This window comes from Hippocampus guttulatus, chromosome 8, assembly GCF_054856545.1.
Source record: "Hippocampus guttulatus isolate MCC_2025c chromosome 8, RoL_Hgut_1.0, whole genome shotgun sequence".
NCBI classification, from domain to species: Eukaryota; Metazoa; Chordata; class Actinopteri; order Syngnathiformes; family Syngnathidae; genus Hippocampus; species Hippocampus guttulatus.
The window spans coordinates 13,941,098-13,956,238 of NC_141268.1; the positions used below are offsets into that span (position 1 = coordinate 13,941,098).

The 15,141-nt window shown below is 43.0% G+C and overlaps 2 protein-coding genes across 2 annotated transcripts; one reads left to right on the forward strand and one right to left on the reverse strand.

Annotated features, from left to right (window-relative positions):
* Positions 1 to 804: 804 nt before the first annotated feature.
* Positions 805 to 10,699, forward strand: LOC147201290 (leucine-rich repeat neuronal protein 1-like). The gene is made up of 2 exons (XM_086118748.1): positions 805 to 1,070; positions 7,575 to 10,699. The coding sequence occupies exon 2, from the start codon at positions 7,786 to 7,788 to the stop codon at positions 9,931 to 9,933; it is 2,148 nt and encodes a 715-aa protein (XP_085974874.1). The 5' UTR covers positions 805 to 1,070; positions 7,575 to 7,785; the 3' UTR covers positions 9,934 to 10,699.
* Positions 10,700 to 11,053: 354 nt separating this feature from the next.
* Positions 11,054 to 15,100, reverse strand: sumf1 (sulfatase modifying factor 1). The gene is made up of 9 exons (XM_086117935.1): positions 14,808 to 15,100; positions 14,416 to 14,589; positions 14,272 to 14,346; positions 12,879 to 12,961; positions 12,662 to 12,784; positions 12,227 to 12,341; positions 11,639 to 11,752; positions 11,491 to 11,550; positions 11,054 to 11,366 (listed from the first exon to the last, which is right to left on the reverse strand). The coding sequence occupies exons 1-9, from the start codon at positions 15,045 to 15,047 to the stop codon at positions 11,265 to 11,267; spliced, it is 1,086 nt and encodes a 361-aa protein (XP_085974061.1). The 5' UTR covers positions 15,048 to 15,100; the 3' UTR covers positions 11,054 to 11,264.
* Positions 15,101 to 15,141: the final 41 nt, after the last annotated feature.

Here is a 15,141-nt window from a genome sequence, read left to right on the forward strand (position 1 = left end):
GTTGCCGGAGCCTTTCCCAGCTGACTTCAGGTGGAAGGCAGACTACACCAGGCATGTCCAGCCCCGTGCCTGGAGGGCCACTGCCCTGCCTGTTTTCCAGCTCTCCCGGCTGCAACACACCTGATTCAGATGATCAGCCCATCAGCCAGCTCTGAAGCAGCAGTCGAACAATCTTGATTATTTGAATCAGGTGCGTTGCTCCTGGGAGAGCTTGAAAACAGGCACGACAGCGGCCCTTGAAGACCGACTTTGGACACCCCTGGACTACACCCTAAACCGGTCAACAGTCAGTTGCAAGGCCCATAAAAAGACAAACGACCATTCACACCCCCATCCATACGGTCACCGAGTGGGAACCGATCCCACACAAGTCAAGCGAGTGTACCACACCACCATCAGCGACTGCACCTTTATTATTGATTAATTAATTACTTTACTTATTAGCATCACAAGGCATCCACACAGGTAGGCCAGATTTGATATTTGTACCTCAAAGCTCACAACTGCATGCAGGCGTGCTCAGCAATTGGGCAAGATATCAAGTGCAAGTTACTTCTCTGAGCCACAGACCAAAGTTCTATCCATTTTCAAACCCAACAATATAAAGCTGTATTGAAAATATTGGAATGACATTTACGTTACTCTTCGCCGCAAAGAACCTTGTCACGTAAACAAATCAATAAGATGAACATTCAAACAAGTACATTTACTCCATGCAACTCTATTGGCTCCTCGAGTTAGTCGCTCCGCTAAGCCTCCCTAAATACATTCTCATGCTAGGACGGGTATAGGGAGGGACTTTGTGTTCCCATGGTGTCGGGTAGAGAGCAGATGGTGAGGCTGCACTGGTGCCGGTGTCGGTGTCGGACGAGTCTCAGTGCGGCTGACCTGCAGCAACCAGACGCTCGTCACTGCAATCTCGCCTAAAGGGGGATCTCTTGCGCTGATTTCCGTGTTGACAACTTGCTGAAATTTGCGCATCTAGTCGCGCAATATCGTCATCGTCAGTGTGTGGAGGAGCTGCGGATGGTGCACGGGTCGAGAATCCTTGTTTTCCAGCGCTTCGTATGGTGAGACCAATGCGCGTTATTTATGCTCAGAAATGTTCGCTGCAGATCGGAGGTAATAGGTAAACCTTGGATAAAGTTCGTCATTTTTATTCCTCTGTTTTGTGAACACACACGATCAATTTTTCACAAGGCGTCTTATGGTGGTCCTCGTGCGGCGCATCAACGCTGCACATAAAAAATAAATAATTTCACATTGCCACCGACACAATCGTCTATTTGGTAAAAACGCGTTATGGAATAGCGTGAGGAAGAAATACATTTGTTGTGAATGAATGCAGTCATCTGCTAAAATATGCATACTGGGTGAAAAGTCCATCAAACATTTTCAAGGACGTGATGTGTAGATATGATTGTGATGAAGGTTTCAGAGGGAGCAAAACAAAGAACGTGCGACTGCAGTGTTACTCAACGTTTAGACTGTTTACTCAATGGAGCAACTTGAATGGATTAAGTTGTAACCGATTGTTGTTGTCTTGACAATATAAGTGCACTTGACTGCGATGATACACAACAATGCACGAACTGCAGTGTCAGAGTGCCTCCGAAACAATCGACCCAACAACTATGCTGACCATCAGAACGATTTGCATGCCCATGAGAGCAGACTGTGGCTTGGCTCCAGATTTTGGCAGATGTGAGAGCGCTGAATACTGAAGAGAGTGTGCAGACGCTGGGGGTGTACATTGTTAGGGGAATCACCTTTGTCAAGTGCTCCATTGTTTCATTAGCTGCGTTACACCTGTTACTAAAACCAACATCACCAAAAAAAAAAAAAAAAAAAGCGGTTTACAAACTTGATTTCAAATTACAACAAGAGAAATGTGATGAATTGTTTCATCATCTATAGACTGTCAAGTACAACCGTACAACTTTGTGGTGTTTACTTTGTCTGGATAACAAAAGGAGACCCACATGTCACCGCCCATGATAGGGGGCCTTAACCCAGTAGTCACAATGTCCAATGTCCTCGGGAAACAAAGGAACTTTTTGCTGTCTGCGTGTTGCCGTGTGTTTGTTGGGTCATTGTGCTTAACTGCGCTGGTTGTTGGGATTGAGCTGAAGGTAAAAATGTTGTGGAACACGGTGAGGTTTTGTTATCAACGTCAACAAAGAAGAAAACACGCTGTACACATGAGCACGGAATTGTCTGACATGTGCTAGTGTATAATAGAGAAATACGTTTTGCGACTTCACTTTGATGTTTCATCTGACAAAAAAAAAAAAGATGTCATGAGTGGAGCAAAAAAAAAGTCACGATTTTGAGCAAGTGTTTATTCTGGCTCAAAGATGGTTGTGCTAATTGTACATATGCAGACATGCTACGCTTTAATTTTAAAGGGATCTGTAACACATACAGTAGTTGCAATGTACGCTCCTTTAGTTTCATGGCATAGTATTTTCCTTTCGGTCCATCTGTCCTCCCCTATGACCTTCCTGCTTCAGCAGAGCTGTGCATCCGCTCCCTCCTTTTGGACTAAGAGGACATGCATCTATATCTCCTGCTCAGCTCTGCAGCTCTGCCATCAGCAGCTGCACCAAAGCCCTGTGTGATGTGAAGTGAAACTCTTGCATACTAATAGAGCACCAATAGGATGTCTCAGGGCGGCTGGAGAAGAGACCAAATAGTGAAAACATCAGGCGGCGCGGCTCAGTTCATCCATGATTCTGGAACAAAACCACCCTGAAAACCGCTACGTTGTATGCCTTTATTAATTATGTCCATTATGGGTTTGCGTTACAATAACATTCTCATGAGCAAATTCTTTGGCAAATCCATTGAGCCCCCTTTGGAGCATTAATGGCAGTATTCACATTTGGTTCTGAAACACACGATGGTGGCATGGGCGTTGCCATGGTGACGGCATGCTAGTGGGCCTGTGTGCGGTTGCTGATCCAGGAAAGGCTGTTTATATTTGGTGGCCAGTGAAAAGGCTGCTTAGAATCAGGGTAGTGGAGGCAGCACCGCAAGAAAAGGGAGGCAGTGTTCAATCATATCTGGGAGATTCCACATCATGCAAAATCTGGTTGCACCAGTACGAATAAATGACCAGATGAACATCATAGCAAGCCGTGAGTGCTAGTTTGTGAAACCTGTGTTGGAAATTTCCGAATAACTTATAATATCGCATTTGTACATTACGGATGGCGTGAATCAGAGCAGCCTCATTACATCCCCATAATTACACTAGGCTGTCTTGTAACGTGGTTAATATTTGTGACCGAAGAGGGATCCTATAGTTAGGTTTGTGGATGGGTAGTTGGATTAAAACCTCATAAGGATCGGCTAAGCAAAGAAAATAAATCCCTCCTGCTGGAGCCTTCAATTCAAACAGTCGGTTGGATAATGTCAAGCTGTTGAGGGATTTTGCTGCTTATTCTTGGTGGTTTGTGATTGTATGCATATCCTAAAATGCGAGGTAAAAAGTATTCTGTCAAAGTATTGCAGTGCAGTTAAAAAAAATATATATAATGGATGCAACTGAGTAAACTGTATTGGCTTGACAATGCCACATCTGTCCGCCACTTCAGCCTGCAGAATTAATAATGGCTTCTCGGGATACAGTACAGATGCTGCTGCGTAGGCAGGGAGGGAATTAATCTCAGACCTAATCTCTCTCTTCCCTCAGAACAAGAGTTCACAAAGGTGTTATTCCAGCAAAGCCATTCTTACAGCCTTTTGCCAGATTAGTGCTTCACTCTTGGAGAAATCATCCTTTGGGTTCCCACGTCTCCAGGATTGATATTCTTGTCGACGAGACAAGCGTGAATATGTGCTCTTCTTCCTCACGTTGCAAATAAAAAAAGTTTGTCTCATCAAATCAGATTCATTTTTATTGACATCCAGTAACACGTAATTATGTTGTTGTGATATGTGAATGGATTGAGGTGCGAGTTGTCAACTACACTAAAAGGGACTTCAGAGAGGTGCTACGTTTGTGCTTGTTCTGTCGGGCAACATATGGGCAAATCTATTATTGCAAACCATGTAATATAGTGGGCGGCCCGGTAGTCCAGTGGTTAGCACGTCGGCTTCACAGTGCAGAGGTACCGGGTTCGATTCCAGCTCCGGCCTCCCTGTGTGGAGTTTGCATGTTCTCCCCGGCCCTGCGTGGGTTTTCCCCGGGTGCTCCGGTTTCCTCCCACATTCCAAAAACATGCGTGGCAGGCTGTTTGAACACTCTAAATTGTCCCTAGGTGTGAGTGTGAGCGCGGATGGTTGTTCGTCTCTGTGTGCCCTGCGATTGCCTGGCAACCGATTCAGGGTGTCCCCTGCCTACTGCCCGGAGACAGCTGGGATAGGCTCCAGCCCCCCCCCCCCCCCTCCCCGCGACCCTCGTGAGGATCAAGCGGTACGGAAGATGAATGAATGAATGAATGTAATATGGTTTCTCCAGAATCTTAATTTTTCATTGCCTTGACAATTCTCTGCTTACAAAGTTGTGACATTGGGGGAAGGGCCTTTTCTCTTCCAGCAGTGCACAAAGAAAGCCATGTTTCTATGTGTTTTGTGTGAAGGAACTTGAACCTCACCAAACACCTTTGGGGTGAGTTGGAGCAAAGACTGTGAACCAAAAGGTCCTCTCAATGATCCAACACCTTGTCAGCTCTGACCTCACAAATGCTCTTCTGGATGAATGGACCCACAGTTCCAAAGAAACACTCCAACACAGTGTAAAAAGTCTTTCCAGAAGAGTGGAAGCTGCTATAATAGCAAAGGGTGAACCTATTCCATAGTTTCATCTATTTTCATGTCCTGTGGTGTAATGGCCAAGACTCCCATTAAGTACGAATGTGCTGCAGTGATTATGAAGCAAGCCATCAGCGAAATGGACCAAATGTGCCCAGCAGTGCTTCCTTGGATCAACAAGGTCATAGCAGCACAGTGAGAAGGAGGAAAAGAGAGGGGGGGGGGGCAAGGAAGCGAGGGAGAGAGAGAGGAATGGATTTAGACACCCACAGCATTGCCAGGTTGCCGAAAACCTGACTCCAGGTGTCAGTGATTCATGGCCTCAGCATGACAATAACAATTATTCTGGCTATCTTTGAGAATTTCATATCTGAGCAGCACAAACACACATTGCAAGAGCGATACCATTGCAGTTACACCACGATAGCTCACAACAACAGGCATGCGGTCTAATCAATCAGGTTGAAGAACCTAATGCCTCATTAAAGCGAAGTTGAGGTTGATTCACTTGGCATCTTCAGTAATATAAGAAGGATGTCCAGGAAAGCTGCCGGATGTACTTAGTAGGTGAGTTATGATCTGTTTGAGAATGAAGAAGTTCTATGTAGAGAGAGGCGAGCTGATACAAAGCAAGTGCTCTTATTCTAATAGTGAAAACAAACAGAATCTATTTTGATGAGTTACACAAACATTATGTAAATTATACTGAAAAAATGGCTATTTTGTCTCAATTTACTCACAAATTGACTTACCGGTATTCATTGTGAAATCGGCCTTTTTAGTTGAACACAAAGTCCACATATCCATATTTCACCGCTCATATACAGTATGCACACTGTAATGTATGTACATGTAAACAAGTTACTGTATGTGCACACTTGTGTGTTTGTGTGTGTATACTCGAGATGATACGACTGTAAATGCTACTACACTCGAGGTCATGCAAGGAATTTATTAACGACCATTACTCATGGACACATCCTGCAGCAGAATTACCATATTATAATGTTTGGGGGTTTTTTTTGTCTGCCTTGTGACTAAGCACAAATGTACAAGCTTTAGCCTCTCAATTCCCGAGGAAAATATCTGGCTCTTAATCCATTATGTCCACTGTTTATAGTCCGATCTGATGGTGTACAGTAAGTCGTGAGTGGTATTTCCCTGTAAACGTGTGTCACGACCTACACTGCATACTGTTTTTTGTGTGGGTGCACAGTTGATATGAAAAGTCAACATACCCCTGGTCAAATGCCATATTTTTGTAATATAGCGAAGGAAATGAATACAAACAATTGAGATAAAGTTGGTGCCGTTGTGTGTACATCCTCTCAAAATTCGGAATTTATGAGTGTTTTTAATGAACCAATCACTTTCAAACTCATGTTAAATGTTACCATCTTCTTGGACTTTCTCCGAGGAAAAGAGATTATGCAGAGAGAAGCAGTGATGTCATGTTATTGCAGAAAGATCGCGGTACTTATGAAGTATCCAATCAGCTCTCGTGTCATCCATCCACTGCGCACATTGGGAGCACGTTTGCATTTTAGTGAAGCTTATTTTGCCTGTGCAAAAGAATCTCTGAGAATTTACATGCAGTTTCCAAAGGAAGTGTAATTTCTCGCATGCTTTAAGAATCAAGATTTGATTTGACTATTCAGTGTGGTAGTGATTGAAGTCCAGAGGGTCAACACAATTACAAAATAAAATCACCTTTTTTTTTATCCCTCTGTTACTTCCGCTTCTGAAAGTATTTGCAAACTTCACTAGATAAATCTGCACAATCTGATATATTGTAATTACTCGATTTAGATGGACATAATTGAAGGTGATGCATGTTGCACTAGTTTGCAGGGGTGTGCGACGGCATTGTACTCTATTATGCTAAATAAGAAGTACCGTAAGGTACATACATGATCAAAATATGAGACACACCTCATCAAATGTGTAGTGGCGTCTTCACCTCTACAATCTACAATAGCAAAACTAAATATTGTAAATTTATAACACTCCGAAAACAAAACATATATAATACATACGGTAATTATTTTTTCATACAGCTCTTGTATTAGATCTCAAACCCAAATTGCCTACTTGTGGTTGGACAGTATTCTGCTTCTTTTTTGAAAATTGGTTTCTCCTCGCACGTCTTGCCTTTGCCCGCGCATGGATTAGGACACGCTGCCCAAAGCACAGCGCTGATATGTGAAAAATGTGTACGCGTCATATTTTTATGACTTTCTGTCATGAGCCTGCATTATGAGCAGGAAGTGGTTAGCAGTGAAGAGCACACATTAGGTGTTTATTAAGCCTGTTGTGTAATGGGCTCAAAGCCATAGCTGCTGACTGTGCCAATCAAACACACACACACACACACAGGATCACTGACTTTAGGCTGATATGCGCATAATCTAAAATCCACAAAAAAAGGTCACATGTGAATCTCTCTAGAATTTGGCTGCGAAAAAAATTTGAAAACCGCATCATCTGAGATACAGTACTGTTAAATAATAGTGTTCTTTTTTGGAAACAGAAGGAATGTAAATTCACCTGCTAGATATATCTATTACAAAATGTTCTGCTAATTCTTTTTTTTGCCGCAGCCATGCACAGGTGGTTAAAATTGCGGCCTATAACTAAAGGGATGCTTGATGCAGTTGCTGTGTTGTTTTCTTACTTCAGTTATAATTTGATGATGAAAAAGTGCTTTTAGTAACTTCATCAGTTCTTATTTGATTACCGGTACTAAAAGATGCTTTTAGTGTTAATCTCGGCTTTCTTGCGGTTTTTCAACGTTCTTCTATATTTGTCTCCTTTAGGTGTCCGTCTTGGGACGAGAAAAGGAAAACATCTGAGGTCGAGAGCCGATGTTCTTGAGGATTCTGTCTGCACAGAGTTGATTTTGGATTAGAAGAAGGCATTCATGAGGATTGCTGGCCACAAAGGAGACTAATGCTGAAGATTCCCTTCAAGCCTTTACTTCGACGACTGCCTCTCATCTAATCGTTGTTTGAGCAGAGAGCAGACAACATGACGCTGGGTTGCCTGCCTTGGCTTCCTCTACTTTGGTTGAACATGGCCTTACTTCTAGCCTCTCAGTGGCCCGTACAAGCCACAGACTGTCCTCATTTGTGTGTATGTGAGATCCGACCTTGGTTTACCCCCCAGTCAACCTACAAAGAGGCGACAACTGTGGACTGCAATGACCTGAGGCTGACACGCATCCCAATCAACCTTTCGACAGACACGCAAGTGTTACTGCTCCAAAGTAACGCCATCTCTCACACTGGGGGTGAGCTGGAGGCCCTGCAAAACCTGACAGAGTTGGACCTATCCCAGAACAACTTCAGCTCCGTGGAAGCTGTCGGCCTCAAAAGCATGAACCATCTTACCACCTTGCATCTGGAGGAGAACCAGATCAGTCAGCTGCAGGACAACTGTCTGGGAAATCTCTCGAGCTTGCAGGAGCTCTACATTAACCATAACCTCATAAACTCCATCTCCTCTCGGGCATTTGCCGGTCTGCACAATCTGTTGCGCTTGCACCTAAACTCCAATAAGCTTCATGTCATTGACAGCCGCTGGTTTGCAGAAACTTCTAACCTCGAGATCCTCATGATTGGAGAAAACCCAGTCATTGGTCTTTTGGACATGAATTTCAAGCCTCTCGGAAGTTTGAGGAGTTTGGTTCTGGCTGGCATGGATCTTATTGATGTTCCTCCCAATGCATTTGTAGGCTTGGACAACCTGGAGAGTATATCTTTCTATGACAACAAACTGGTCAGAATCCCTCAACTGGCACTCGAGAAAATGCCCAATTTGAAATTTTTGGATTTAAACAAAAATCCAGTTCGCAAAATCCAGGAAGGAGACTTCAGAAACATGTTTCATCTGAAAGAATTGGGAATCAACAACATGATGGAGTTAGTGTCGATTGATCGCTACGCTCTGGACAACCTCCCAGAACTGACCAAGTTAGAGGCCACAAACAACCCCAAGCTGTCTTATGTCCACCGCCTGGCCTTCAGGGACATGCCTTCCCTGGAGAGCTTGATGCTCAACAATAACGCTCTCACTGCTCTTTACCAGCATTCGGTAGAGGCCTTGCCGAATCTTCGTGAGATCAGTCTGCACAGCAATCCGTTGCGCTGTGACTGTGTTATTCAATGGATGAGTTCCAACAAGACCTCCGTACGCTTCATGGAGCCCTTGGCCATGCTTTGCACCTCCCCGCCAGAGCTCAGGGGCCAGCATGTTCGAGAGCTGAGATTGGTAGAAAACTCCGAGCAGTGCATCCCACTGATATGCCAAGACACCTTCCCCGGCCACCTCAACCTAAATCTTGGCATGAGTGTCAGTCTGGACTGTCGGGCCATGGCTGAGCCAGAGCCGGAGATCTACTGGGTGACCCCACTTGGAAGCAAAATCTCGACGGACACTGTGTCGGAGCACTACCACCTGAGCAGCGAAGGTACTCTGTGGCTGTCCCATGTCCAGGTAGAAGACTCCGGACATTACACCTGTGTGGCCCAGAACATCGAAGGGGCTGACACACGAGTTGCCTCAATTCGAGTGAACGGAACCATGCTTGACAGTGCTCAGGTGATGAGAATTTATGTGAAACAGACAGAGTCCCACTCCATCCTTGTCTCTTGGAGAGTCAACTCCAATGTTATGTCCTCCAATATCAAATGGGCCTCAGCCACCATGAAGATCGACAACCCGCACATCACATATACGGCACGTGTGCCTGTGGATGTTCACGAATACAATCTCACTCACCTCCAGCCAGCCACAGAGTATGAGGTATGCCTCACCGTCTCCAACGTGCACCTGCAGACGCACAAGTCTTGTGTAAATGTCACAACCCGCAGCACCACCTTCGCCCTGAACCTGTCAGAGCAGCATCCGAGCGCTGCTGTGCTAGCAGTCATGGCAACCGCGCTAGCCTTCCTCAGTCTAGCTACTGTCGGCATCTACACGGCCCGCAGGTGGAAGAGAAAGAACTATCACCATTCCTTGAAGAAGTACATGCTTAAAACCTCCTCCATCCCTCTCAACGAGCTTTACCCGCCACTCATCAACCTGTGGGAGGCTGACGCAGAGAAGGACAAAGATGGCAGCGCAGAGGGAAAACCGTCCCCTGTTGATACCACACGTAGCTATTACATGTGGTAAAGATGTAGCAAGGAGGCCCGGTCGCCTCATCAGCAGCACAAACGGATAAAAACTTCGGACATTTTGGTGGGAGAGTCACCAAGTTGTTTTGTGGGCTTTGCTGATATGTAGCAGAGTGAAAATGAAGGGGGATTTTTAGTAGTAGAGCGTATCGCGCCGATTCTTTCTATTTCTTGTTTTGTCTTCAAGGAAGCAGCTGTATTTAGCTTCAATGTTACTTTAGTTGCTATACTGTATCTGTGGTGCATTTCTAACTCACTTTTACTTGGGTTAATAATACTGCAGCAGTGGCGGGGGGTCTGACTCTTGTGGCAGCATTAGTAATGAGGAGTCTTTCTGTTTTGTAAAACAGGTAAACCAATATGTGCACCAATGTGCAGTTTGTTTCAACTTCAATAAATAAAAGCTGACAGCGGGTTTTAGACGTGTTACATTGTCTACTGAATGTTAGCAACTGTGCAGTAATGTTGTATCAACTATACCATTCAACTTTCGGATTTAAATTAAAAAAAAAAGACAACAGTACTTTAGTTTGGAGATATTTGTGATGTCAAATGCTAGAAATACAACTGTTGGTTAGAATGCTTCTTTTTTTTTTTTTAATTGATTTTTCAAACAAGGAACACTAAGGTTTTACCGGTACTCTCTTCCTCATAGATATCACGGGGATGTACTTTATTTTGCTAGGATTTTTGCTGATTGGTTAGTTTATTTTCCACATGTAATATGTTACATTGAAAATGCCAAAATAAATACTTTGATAATTCTTTTGCATATTTGGTCTTTGTTTCCCCTCACATTTCATGAACATGCTGTCGGTTCATTGATTTTAACCTCACAAAGATGGTATAGATGAATTATTATGGCAATTATTCATCACAGATTTTCAGAAGATGAACAACATTTTATAAGAAAATGTTTGTACAGTAGTTCCACAGTCTCATTTATGTAGCTTTTAGTTGGTCTTTCCTAACCTTCCTTACCTATAAAGTATTTACTGCTTCAATGTCAATGCTCAAAAGTTTCCCGTCTCCCTCAATGACATGAGAAAATCTACACTGTTATAAATACAGTAGCGATGTTACCTTCTTGCTAAATATTTGGAGATATTACAGACAACTGTGATTACAAAATTAGGTTTTAATTTATTTGTCATAAAAATGAAAGAAAAAAAATACATAAAATCATTTGGTCAAGTTGACAGACTGAAACTTGCTCTAAAAGTTTAAAATAATAATAATAACACACACAACAAAAAGGTTTAAAGGTTGTTGGAAGAAGCCCAATCAGCAATTCACAAAAACCATGTGAAGCAGGAGCTCAAGTGCAAGTCAGCGTGTCTCCTGAGAGATGCAACGAAAACCAAGATTGGAGGAAGAGCTCTGCGCAGAGTTCTGGCTTCGTGCAGCACAGCGGTACCGGTAACAGTATGACTGAGGGAGGGAGAGAGATGCAAAATGTAAGACGCTGATTTACATAAATACATCTCTGGATAAAACATTGCTCACAAGAAACATAGCGGTGCAATTGAATTTATAGAAGTAGCCATCACTTTACCTTGTGACACATGTATGATCCCCCTTTCATGACTTTGTTAGTGCCTGTTGGAGGACCTGTCTAAAACAAAAAGTGAATCATGTTAATGACACATATGCTATTTTAGGAGATCACAAGTTGTTGAGTGGGTGATGCTGTTAAGTTTTACTGGATTTCGTTGCTGTTCAGTGGAATGATGCACAGTCCACCAGTCTGACGTCCATTCCCACGCATTGCCCACCATGTCAAAGAGACCAAAGGCATTGGCGGGAAAAGACATCACCTGAAGGGCGTCAAGTGCAGACATTACATTTGCATCGAATCACACATTCTAACAAGGTGACCATGTATCAAGTATGCTCTAAGAAAGAGAAACGCTCGTTGGTTCGTTTTAATTGAGCAAATTAAAACGAACTGTTGGTTTTTAACAATGATAAAAAAAGAATATTCAAATAATACATTATATAATAATAACTTTCTTTCGGTATAAGTATGAATGGACGCAACATTTCACGTTCGCCAGCGTTAAAAATTCATAGGTTGAGAGCTCCCCCTACAGACAATCAGCTAGAATTAATGTATGGGTAATACTGGAGTATCAGCTATTATCTGTGAAAATGCCAGTTTTTCATCAGCATTTTTTGTTTCCTGTAGATTTTTTTATACATTAAGTCAATTACAAAGCAGGTTTCCTCTCCCCCCCAACAAACCTCCAAAATGAACCCTCTTGACATTTATTTTCCTGAGTCTCACATACCGGTGAGGTTTTGACGTATCCATCTTCTGCAGAATTATTGTGAGGGAACTCTCCTTGCCAGAGGTTGGCATAGTGTTGCCCTTTTGGGTTCAGTCGATTTCCCCAGGGATAAAGTCTGAATGAATGAATGAATCAATCAATCAATCAATCAATAAATAAATACAGTATATTATTCAAAAGATTTATTTTCTACATTTATAGTAATATTTTCGCACGCATGATTTTTAGGTAAATTAGTTAAGTTTTGCAAAAAAATCATGGTCACTATGTTTGATTCCTTTCTTGGAAAAGCTAATATATTGGTTGATAATCAAAAATTTCATCCACTGCAAACTGTATTGGGAAATCAATAACAAAAAAAGTATATGCTTTATGATTTTGAGAACAATGTATACTGCTGATGTTTTAAATCTACACAATGAGTGAACACCCTACCTGTCTTTTAAATTGCCTCTGCAGGCGTACTCCCACTCCGCCTCCGTCGGTAGGCTCTTGTTGGCCCAGGTACAATAGGAAGCAGCATCTGCCCAGGATACATGAACAACAGGATGATCCATCCTAAAATGGATTCGTTTTGATTAGCAAAACTATTGTGAAACAAACCATGGTCAAACAAAAACAAAAAATATGGATCAAAAGCGCATCTGTTTGCCTATCTGTGATGTTGGAGTCAGGGCCCTCAGGCTGTCTCCAGTTTGCCCCTTTAACTGGAAGCCACCAGGGGGCAGCAGCCACCTAAAAATGCAATAAAAAATGAAAGGAAGTACAGTCCTGTATAAATCAATGATCCTAAAAGTTACTTTTTACAAGAGACATGAATCCGTGTATACAGGCATTTGACAGTCTCCTACAGGGGTGCCCATACTTTTTCAGAAGAAAACCCACACAGGTAAGGGGAGAACATAGAAACCCCATACAGGAAGGCCAGAGGCCGGAATCAAATCCTCCACCTTTGCACTGTGAGGCAAAAGTGCTCAGCAGTCGTTCACAGTAAAGCCCTGCCCTCAATCATTTTGGGGCTATATAAGTAAATTTGGCTTGGCTTGACACAATGGGCACTCCTGGTCTACTGAGTTCAGACTGCAATTGAAATTTTACATATTAGGAGAAAAAAAAAAGTCACTGGCGTCCAAGCTTGAAAGGTAGCAAAATATGAACTGGAATGTCGGGTTGCACAATAAAAATGTTGAAACAAAATACAGATTATTTGGTACATCTCCCACCCCCACCCATGCTCCATTGCAACCTCACAAGCATCCCCCCCAGAAATCTCTCATCAGATTATTTGCATTTATCTCAACAATGGTCATTTTGGTCTGAAAAAGTCAGAAAATTCTCATCCCAGCATATACAGTATTTACTGCCAGTTGTCTGTTCTGGACACAAACATACAAAACATGTCGCTCTTTAAACCTCACCTTAAAATGTTTATTTTTTAGCTTTCAACTAACCATGAGACTCGGTTTGCTTTAGTGTTTTACTGTGTTGACTGTTTTTGTTATTAATTTATTTGTATGGCCGATTTTTATTTTATGTACAGCACTTTGAATGCAGCTGTGGTTATTATAAAGTGCTCGATAAATAAAGTTGAGCTGAGTTGAACAACATATTGTCAAGCTAGACAAAAAGCGCTGCTATGAGGAAGAGATTTATAATTGCAAAGTGTGCCGTATAGTTGTTGCAAAGAATTATATAATCCCGAAAGAGCTTTACAAGCTTACTTACACAATGAAGACTTAACTCCCAATGTTTGCTTTTTGTCCTACTGCGGTTTGCCTTCAGCTAAAATGTGTGATGACTGCGCACCAGCAGACCCTCAGCAAATAAATAAATTGCAGCAAACACACCCACAGGAAGTAATGTGAAAAACAAAGCCTGTGAAGTTCTCCCCCTGGCGCTGACAGCTGCAGGTTTCCATGACAACCACAAAGAGAGTGCACCCATCTGTGGGGTCATTATCTACTTGAGTGGTCTGTGTAAAATATTACGAGTTTGTTTTTATGCTTGCGCACCACCACAACAGTGGGCAAAAAGGAAGTACTTACTGCTTGTGTGATTTGGCTTTTGACCGTCTCACTGAGAATTCCTTCAAAAACAAAAGAGTCCCCAAATTTCTCGGCCTGAAAGAATAACAACCCATATCACAAAAGAGGGCATAAGCATGCATCGCCATATTGCTCGATTAGCACCTGCGTCACATAGCCTGTGGCATTGGTAAAGTTATGGAACTGCCGGTTGGTGACTTCCTGGATGTCCATGTAGAAGGAGTCCACGTGGACCCGTCTCTGAGGGCCCTCACCATCACTTGGGATGCCTGGGTTGTCTGTTCCCATTAGAAATTCTCCACCAGCAATCAGCACCATCTACATACAAGATTTATATTCGTTAACCTTAGTGTCAAGTGAAGTTTGGTAAAACTATTGAGGTTATAGCCCTCTATTTATTTGTACACATCACAGCTCAGTATTCTTAGCATGCATCTGTAGATATGGGAAACACAATTTGCAGTTTATGAGGCATGATATAGGTTTGATCACTTTGACACATTAACGGTTCCATATGGACAGAAAGAGCCATTTACCTGACTTAACATGTTCTCGCCTGCCTGTGTGTCAGACTGCATCTCATTGGCGTCTCTGGAATATTTTACATTTGGCTTCTCCGATGCTGTGCTTTCCCCCACAACAGCGTCTCTTTTCAAACTCTCACAGCCGCAACTCGCTAAACCCGGCGAGGTGGCGGGCTCGGAGTGAGCCCTGCATATAAGCGCTTTGTCCATACAGACCAAATGGATCATCAAAACAGCCAAAACGCCGAGCATGTCTGGTTGCAGGTCCCTTACGTTGTTGACGCTTCCTCATAGTCACGTGGTCAAGTCAGCTGGTACTGTCTCGGTCAGGGCTATATTGCGCCTC